This window comes from Myxine glutinosa, chromosome 2 (assembly GCF_964187855.1).
Source record: "Myxine glutinosa chromosome 2, kmMyxGlut1.1, whole genome shotgun sequence".
Classification (NCBI taxonomy): Eukaryota; Metazoa; Chordata; class Myxini; order Myxiniformes; family Myxinidae; genus Myxine; species Myxine glutinosa.
The window spans coordinates 173,426,043-173,434,838 of NC_136262.1; the positions used below are offsets into that span (position 1 = coordinate 173,426,043).

Consider the following 8,796-nt stretch of genomic DNA (forward strand, 5'->3'; position numbering starts at 1 on the left):
CCTCACCACACATCGCTGCAGAGGCACGGGATTGTTGAAACTGAGGATAATGACCATGGGGAATTTTGTGTCTTCCGTGTATTTTGGGTCTTCTGTGTATTTTAGGTCTTCTGTGTATTTTGGGTCTTCCGTGTATTTTGGGTCTTCCGGGTATTTCGGGTCTTCCGGGTATTTTGGGTCTTACGGGTATTTTGGGTCTTACGGGTATTTTGGGTCTTCCGGTTATTTTGGGTCTTCCGGTTATTTTGGGTCTTCCGGGTATTTTGGGTCTTCCGGGTATTTTGGGTCTTCCGGGTATTTTGGGTCTTCCGGGTCCTTGGGGTCTTTTAACCAGTTGACACATAGTCGTGTTCAAAGATTGCCCCTTAACCCCCCCTCCCCCCCTCCCACTCAAATCCCTCCTAAAGCACTACTCAAAGCCTTTAAAACCTAGCCTTATGAAGGGGGACAGACACACACACACACACACACACACACACACACACACACACACACACACACACACACACACACACACACACACACACACACACACACGTTTTATATGGTAAATAATTTTGTCCTTAATGGTACTCCCTGCTCTTGAATGGGATTTCTAGTCACGACAGATTAAAACCAATTGCAAAAATTAGCAAACAAATCTGCTACTGCCATAATTGACAATATATGTGCCAAACAAGATGGCTCTCAGTTGAAAAATCTAGTTCTAAAATCACAATACCGTAATGTTTTTGCTTAGTATCGCCTCAATTGGCGCCACCGAAACACAGGCCGCAACATCACTAAAGGTAAAAATGTTACCCATGCACGACTGACCTTTGCCCCCATTGAATGCCGAATGCTGAACTCACAGTGACCAACACCACCTTGGTGAAAAACCGAATGCATCCAAACTCAAAGCAAATCATATCTAAATAGCAGCTAGTTTCACACGTACCTTTTCGCTCATATCCCTGCTCGTTACAGACAATCTCCTGAAAAAACGTTTGGGGCATTTCTTGTTGGATGGTGGTTGGTTCATTTCCGCTTGGATGTTGTACTTGTTCATCTCAAGTGCTCTCATGGGTGGTGGTAGATCTGGTGTAGGCATAGATAGATGTTTCCGTTGAACATACATACTTTTTCCAATTTCCGTGTGCTGTGGATCCGTTTTTCTTCTGCAGGTTGGCTGTGGTTGGCATGTGGTATTCGGCAGCTTCAAAAATTTCTGCCATTCACCAGTCTTCCCATAATATCTACAAGGCTGTTGGTCACTGTCCAATAGGCCGTTCTCCTTGAAGCTCTCATTAGAAGAAAGTGACGAGTCTAATGGGGACTTCACTATTCCTGCATCTTCAGCCATTGCCTTTTCCCTCAAGCTTCCCACCATGGGTCCCATGTCCCTATAAAGAGCAGTCGCAAGTGATAGCAATGAAACACATGTCTCTGGAAACTCCAAACAGCCATTGGTATCTCGGTCAGGGGTGCAGTCAAACCCAAACTGTGTCGCAATGGCGTGGTGGTTTCCATGTGCTGACAAGGACGGGTCGATGTGGAACACATGGCAAGATGCATGAAATTCACTCGACATTGAGATCTGGATGTGCTCCGGGCCCTGCACAGTAAGTAGCGCAAACAGCTGATGGTCTTCATGGTATGGAACAGCTAGTGCCAGAGTCTCAGCTGCATAGCTTGCCAGTATTTCACCCGCTTCATCAAGTAACTGAATGCAATTGTGAGAAGACCGCATCAACACCATTGCATGGAGCCGGTGTTTGTTGCGCATCCTTTCGATGCATGATTGCACTCTATAGAGGTCCAAAGCTTGCAAGGTCTGAGGCCCAGTCGGCAATTCTACTGAGCCCAGGTATCCTACAAGCATACAAAATTCCAGAATATAGGGGTCGAATTGACCATTCAGTTCATTAGGTGTGTCACCTTCTACTTCAGCTTCGACTGTATCTACCCAGCCCAGTCCACTACTTGAATCACTGGCAGAATCACTGGGTAGTAATGTATCTGCAACTTCCTGATCACACGACGAAAGGCTTCCAGTCCTGCGGGAGTGGCAAGCAGCATTGATAGTCCGGTCGGAGATTTGCTGCCTGGACCACTTGCTGTCCACAGGCTCTACAGTGAAGGTCAGTTCTTTGGACTCCTGACCTACCAGGCGCACAACGTCAGCATGGCTTGCATCCCACACGCGTACACCACCCACTGTAAGGAGGCGGTCACCAGGTCGTAGCCCCATGACATCAGCTGGACCTCCAGGAAGCACAGCTACCAGCTCACTCGGACGTTCGCCAGCTAAGGTGAAGCCAAATCCCCGTTTGCCACGACGCAGACGAACAGAATGGGACAGGCCCTCATGTTGCATTTCCCCATTCATCGAGTCAAGATAAAAAGATGGTCAACAGCATGAAAAAAATTCACTCTGTGGATAGAAATGGAAAGGGAAAAGTATATGTTAAAACCTATTTAAAAGACTTTAAAAACAAGAGGTAATCCCAAAAACTCCTTTTTATTATAATGCAGTGATGCAAGTAGTATCTTCAGTTTCAGGGGTAAATGAAATATTGCCCATCATGGGACCTCCCACTACAGGCCAGGATCTGGGATCCTGGGGTGGGCCCCGGATGCCTGAGGTTCCGAGAGGGTCCCTCATGCATTCTCAGCCATTTAATAACTTTAAATCATGCCAACATTTAGTACTTTTCAAGCATAATCTCATTATAAAAAAAGCAAAAATTTTTGACCATCTAATTAATAACACGTCTTGAAATACGACATGAAAACAAAGAAAATAATGTAAAAATTAATGACTGTATGGCATTCCAGAACTGCTGGTATTTTCTGCTCATTTGTAAATATGTTGTGGTTTGTGTACTGTTGTATTAATTTGTATTAATTTGTTGTTTAATGTATATTTTGCCTTTGATCTTGTTGGAACTTGTATATGAATGAGTTCATAGTTAAACTTCATTGGTTTTGATGTCATTCAATAACCACGCCGGTCATGAAGAAAAATATTTAGCAATTTAACCCTAATCGGGGATACTCAGATAAAGTGCTGGAAATCTCGCAAAGGGATGGACATGCTCGCCTTAAGGAGTAAGGCGGAGGTTTGTGATTGGACAAATTGGCCTTCAGGTCTCATCACAATTATAACGAAAGGGGATGTTGGAGACGGACTATTGGGAAAAGGGAAGTTATGGATTATTGTCGACTACATTTTGACGTGCCAGTATTGACGAGATTCTACTACATATAGTTTTTTTTCTACCAGTGGGGAAAAAAATTACATCGATGCAATGGCATCAGGAAATTCACCAACGAGTGAGAAAAAAATTACATCCATGCAATGACATCAGGAAATTCACCAACGAGTGAGAAAAAATTTACATCCATGCAATGGTATCAGGAAATTCACCAACGAGTGAGAAAAAAATTACATCCATGCAATGACATCAGGAAATTCACCAACGAGTGAGAAAAAATTTACATCCATGCAATGGTATCAGGAAATTCAACCACTGGTGGGAAAAAATGAACATCCATGCAATGGCATCAGGAAATTCAACCACTGGTGGGAAAAAATGAACATCCATGCAATGGCATCAGGAAATTCATCCACTGGTGGGAAAAAATGAACATCCATGCAATGGCATCAGGAAATTCATCCACTGGTGGGAAAAAATGAACATCCATGCAATGGCATCAGGAAATTCATCCACTGGTGGGAAAAAATGAACATCCGTGCAATGGCATCAGGAAATTCATCCACTGGTGGGAAAAAATGAACATCCATGCAATGGCATCAGGAAATTCATCCACTGGTGGGAAAAAATGAACATCCATGCAATGGCATCAGGAAATTCATCCACTGGTGGGAAAAAATGAACATCCGTGCAATGGCATCAGGAAATTCAACCACTGGTGGGAAAAAATGAACATCCGTGCAACGGCATCAGGAAATTCACCAACGAGTGAGAAAAAATGAACATCCGTGCGATGGCATCAGGAAATTCACCAACGAGTGAGAAAAAATGAACATCCATGCAATGGCATCAGGAAATTCAACCACTGGTGGGAAAAAATGAACATCCGTGCAATGGCATCAGGAAATTCAACCACTGGTGGGAAAAAATGAACATCCGTGCAATGGCATCAGGAAATTCAACCACTGGTGGGAAAAAATGAACATCCGTGCAATGGCATCAGGAAATTCAACCACTGGTGGGAAAAAATGAACATCCATGCAATGGCATCAGGAAATTCATCCACTGGTGGGAAAAAATGAACATCCGGGCGATGGCATCAGGAAATTCAACCACTGGTGGGAAAAAATGAACATCCGTGCAATGGCATCAGGAAATTCAACCACTGGTGGGAAAAAATGAACATCCGTGCAATGGCATCAGGAAATTCAACCACTGGTGGGAAAAAATGAACATCCGTGCGATGGCATCAGGAAATTCAACCACTGGTGGGAAAAAATGAACATCCGTGCAACGGCATCAGGAAATTCACCAACGAGTGAGAAAAAATGAACATCCGTGCGATGGCATCAGGAAATTCACCAACGAGTGAGAAAAAATGAACATCCATGCAATGGCATCAGGAAATTCAACCACTGGTGGGAAAAAATGAACATCCGTGCAATGGCATCAGGAAATTCAACCACTGGTGGGAAAAAATGAACATCCGTGCAACGGCATCAGGAAATTCAACCACTGGTGGGAAAAAATGAACATCCATGCAATGGCATCAGGAAATTCACCAACGAGTGAGAAAAAATGAACATCCATGCAATGGCATCAGGAAATTCACCAACGAGTGAGAAAAAATGAACATCCGTGCGATGGCATCAGGAAATTCAACCACTGGTGGGAAAAAATGAACATCCATGCAATGGCATCAGGAAATTCACCAACGAGTGAGAAAAAATGAACATCCGTGCAATGGCATCAGGAAATTCAACCACTGGTGGGAAAAAATGAACATCCATGCAATGGCATCAGGAAATTCACCAACGAGTGAGAAAAAATGAACATCCGTGCAATGGCATCAGGAAATTCAACCACTGGTGGGAAAAAATGAACATCCGTGCAATGGCATCAGGAAATTCAACCACTGGTGGGAAAAAATGAACATCCATGCAACGGCATCAGGAAATTCACCAACGAGTGAGAAAAAATGAACATCCGTGCGATGGCATCAGGAAATTCAACCACTGGTGGGAAAAAATGAACATCCGTGCAACGGCATCAGGAAATTCAACCACTGGTGGGAAAAAATGAACATCCGTGCAACGGCATCAGGAAATTCAACCACTGGTGGGAAAAAATGAACATCCGTGCAATGGCATCAGGAAATTCAACCACTGGTGGGAAAAAATGAACATCCATGCAACGGCATCAGGAAATTCACCAACGAGTGAGAAAAAATGAACATCCGTGCGATGGCATCAGGAAATTCACCAACGAGTGAGAAAAAATGAACATCCGTGCAATGGCATCAGGAAATTCAACCACTGGTGGGAAAAAATGAACATCCGTGCAATGGCATCAGGAAATTCAACCACTGGTGGGAAAAAATGAACATCCGTGCAATGGCATCAGGAAATTCAACCACTGGTGGGAAAAAATGAACATCCGTGCAATGGCATCAGGAAATTCAACCACTGGTGGGGAAAAAAATACATCCGTGCAATGGCATCAGGAAATTCAACCACTGGTGGGAAAAAATGAACATCCGTGCAATGGCATCAGGAAATTCAACCACTGGTGGGAAAAAATGAACATCCGTGCAATGGCATCAGGAAATTCAACCACTGATGGGAAAAAATGAACATCCGTGCAATGGCATCAGGAAATTCAACCACTGGTGGGAAAAAATGAACATCCATGCAACGGCATCAGGAAATTCAACCACTGGTGGGAAAAAATGAACATCCATGCAATGGCATCAGGAAATTCATCCACTGGTGGGAAAAAATGAACATCCGTGCGATGGCATCAGGAAATTCAACCACTGGTGGGAAAAAATGAACATCCGTGCAACGGCATCAGGAAATTCAACCACTGGTGGGAAAAAATGAACATCCGTGCAATGGCATCAGGAAATTCAACCACTGGTGGGAAAAAATGAACATCCGTGCAACGGCATCAGGAAATTCACCAACGAGTGAGAAAAAATGAACATCCGTGCGATGGCATCAGGAAATTCACCAACAAGTGAGAAAAAATGAACATCCGTGCAATGGCATCAGGAAATTCAACCACTGGTGGGAAAAAATGAACATCCGTGCAATGGCATCAGGAAATTCAACCACTGGTGGGAAAAAATGAACATCCGTGCAACGGCATCAGGAAATTCAACCACTGGTGGGAAAAAATGAACATCCGTGCAATGGCATCAGGAAATTCAACCACCAGTGGGGAAAAAAATACATCCGTGCAATGGCATCAGGAAATTCACACAATGGTTTTCACCAAAATTCACCCAGGACTTGAAGAAGAAAGGGGAAGGAGAGGACAGGGAGTCGGGGAGTGTGGAGCAGAGAGGGGACAGGGAGTTGGGAGAGGAGGATTGAGGCTTTCGGAGGTGGTGGTGGGGGGGGGGGGGTGAGGTCTTGGGGTGGGAAAGGATTTGAGGACTTGGAGTGGAGAGTTCATTTGAAGACAAGATGGGAAAAGGTTTGAAGACTTGGTCTTGAGATTGGGAAAAGGGTTGAGTGCTTCGTTTTGGGAGGAGGGATGGATGGGGAGGGAATTGAGAACTTGAAGAAGAAAGGGTGAGTGGGGGGGGGGGGGGCAGAGAGTTGGGATGGGGGCAGATGTCAGAGAGGAGACAGATAATTTTGTGGGGGTTGAGGCTTTGGGTAGGGGGGGGGGGGGGTATTGAGGATTTTAGGTGGAGGAGGGGGTTGAGTAATTTGGATGAGGGTGGGGGGGTGGTTGAGTACTTGGGGTGGGGTAGTCCATCATTGCTGCGAGTGACTTCAAGTTCTACGTCGACTCAATTATCGCCATCTACAATCAAGTTTGTCGGCATAGCTTTTGTAAGTAAACATCTTTTTCATTTTATTGTTTACATTTTTCGTGTCGACTTGTCCATCGTCATCTTGAGTTCCTCGAAGCTACAAGCAAAGCCAATGTAAATATGGATGCAAGTTTTAATGAGTGGATGGATGCAGGTACTAATTGCTGTATCCTACCCAGGATAGGGGATAATCACAACTACAAATGAATAAGTCAAACCCACAAAGCATCCATTTCTCACCAATTTGAAAGGTCTCCAGAGCCATTGGAATTATGGAGAGTTGACGGTATTTTGATTGGTAGAAGCACAATCCACCATGTAGTCTTAAATGACAACCAAAGTAATCCGCCATCCACTCCTATTAGCGCGCAAGGCTACTTGCACACTCAGGCCACAAGCGGGGTGATGCAGATATATATATATATATATATATATATATATATATATATATATATATATATATATATATATATATATATATACATGTATATATATTTAATTTGTATACTTAGTCGAGGCTCATATAAGGTTTCAGATTGACACTTTTGTTTTCCCTTTGTTTTGTCCATGTGTGGCACCTGATATGCGACATTCCTTTCTTTTTGCTTCTGACACTATCGATGCAAAGTGTAATGAAGAGGTGAACTCGCATTGAAATGACAGTTGTGTCGTTGGAGCAGGACAGGTGCATTACTCAAATCCAGGTATAACAGCCACTGTAAATGATTCGTGCACCTGTTCGTGGCTCCACGGCATACTCTTGATGAATCTGACAGTTATGGTGTTACTTTTTAAGGGTCTAAAACATCTTCTTGTTTGCGTCGTTTTGCTTAAAATCCTTCACCTTGTGTCGATCATTGCCCGTTCCAATTTCCCTTCTATCCAGATGATCAGATCATTACTTTTCTGTTAGAAGAAGCAATTATTACCTCTGTCTGTGTGTGACACATGGAGTGAGAAACCCGTGTCCCCAAGCGATGGGGGAAAACACTAACAGGTCCCCAAGGGGAACAAAGCGACGACAACACGTTTGGTTATAGATGATGGCACCGTGACTGTGTCTGTGTCTGCGTCTGCGTCCATCTCTGCACTTACAAACGTCCCCGCTCATCCGCGTTCAACGTTCTCCTTTGTCGATACATTGTATTTTTGTAATCTGTCCTCTTCTTCACATGTCATTGTTCGTGTTTCTACGTTTCACGTGATTTTGACAGCCTCGTGTCAGTTTTCTGCCGACACGTAATGTACCGGCAATCGAATTGGTGGCACACCTGTCCGCGCGCGCGCACGCGTCACACTCACCCGTCCGCGCGCTCCCTCCACACCGACTGATCTGCGGCCAGCATGCGCTTCTTTACTCCTTCCCAAACTCTCTCTCTTCCTCGTCTCTCTTCTGTCCCGCCGCCTGTCCCGCTCCCACCAGTCTCTCCTCCCATCTGCGCCACCGCTCTCTCCTCCCAGTTCGCATTCCCACCTCCCTCCCGCCACCCACTCCACCCTCAAAGCATTCCTGCTCCTTAACTTCAAGCATTCTCAGCTTTCACGCTGCGTGTCCGGCAGCTTCCCGATTCGGGAATTGATGTCCATGAAACCCTGTTCACTCAACTCAACTATTGATATTCTCACGTTATTATAATCAAAAGTCACTGTGACAGCTTGTCTGTATGGTTTTCCTGTGAATTGGTTATTCCTGCGCATTTAGGCATCCGATATGACAGAAAAGGGGCACTGCATCGCGGAGCAAGTTGCCCATCAGAGGGGAGAATTTAACCT

General features: G+C 44.6%; 1 protein-coding gene across 2 annotated transcripts in view; it reads right to left on the minus strand.

Moving 5' to 3' along the window:
- Nucleotides 1-8,477, minus strand: part of LOC137421077 (regulator of G-protein signaling 12) — a 105,716-nt gene extending 97,239 nt beyond the window's left edge. The window contains exons 1-2 of one of the 2 annotated variants that reach the window (XM_068106763.2): nucleotides 8,326-8,477; nucleotides 938-2,413 (exon numbers count right to left, since the gene is read on the minus strand). In XM_068106763.2, the coding sequence (XP_067962864.2) occupies nucleotides 938-2,368 (1,431 nt within the window). In that variant the 5' untranslated portion in view covers nucleotides 2,369-2,413; nucleotides 8,326-8,477. Of the gene's footprint in view, nucleotides 1-937; nucleotides 2,414-8,118; nucleotides 8,139-8,325 lie in introns of those variants that run through there. The other variant, XM_068106764.2, reaches the window with a different exon arrangement.
- Nucleotides 8,478-8,796: the final 319 nt, after the last annotated feature.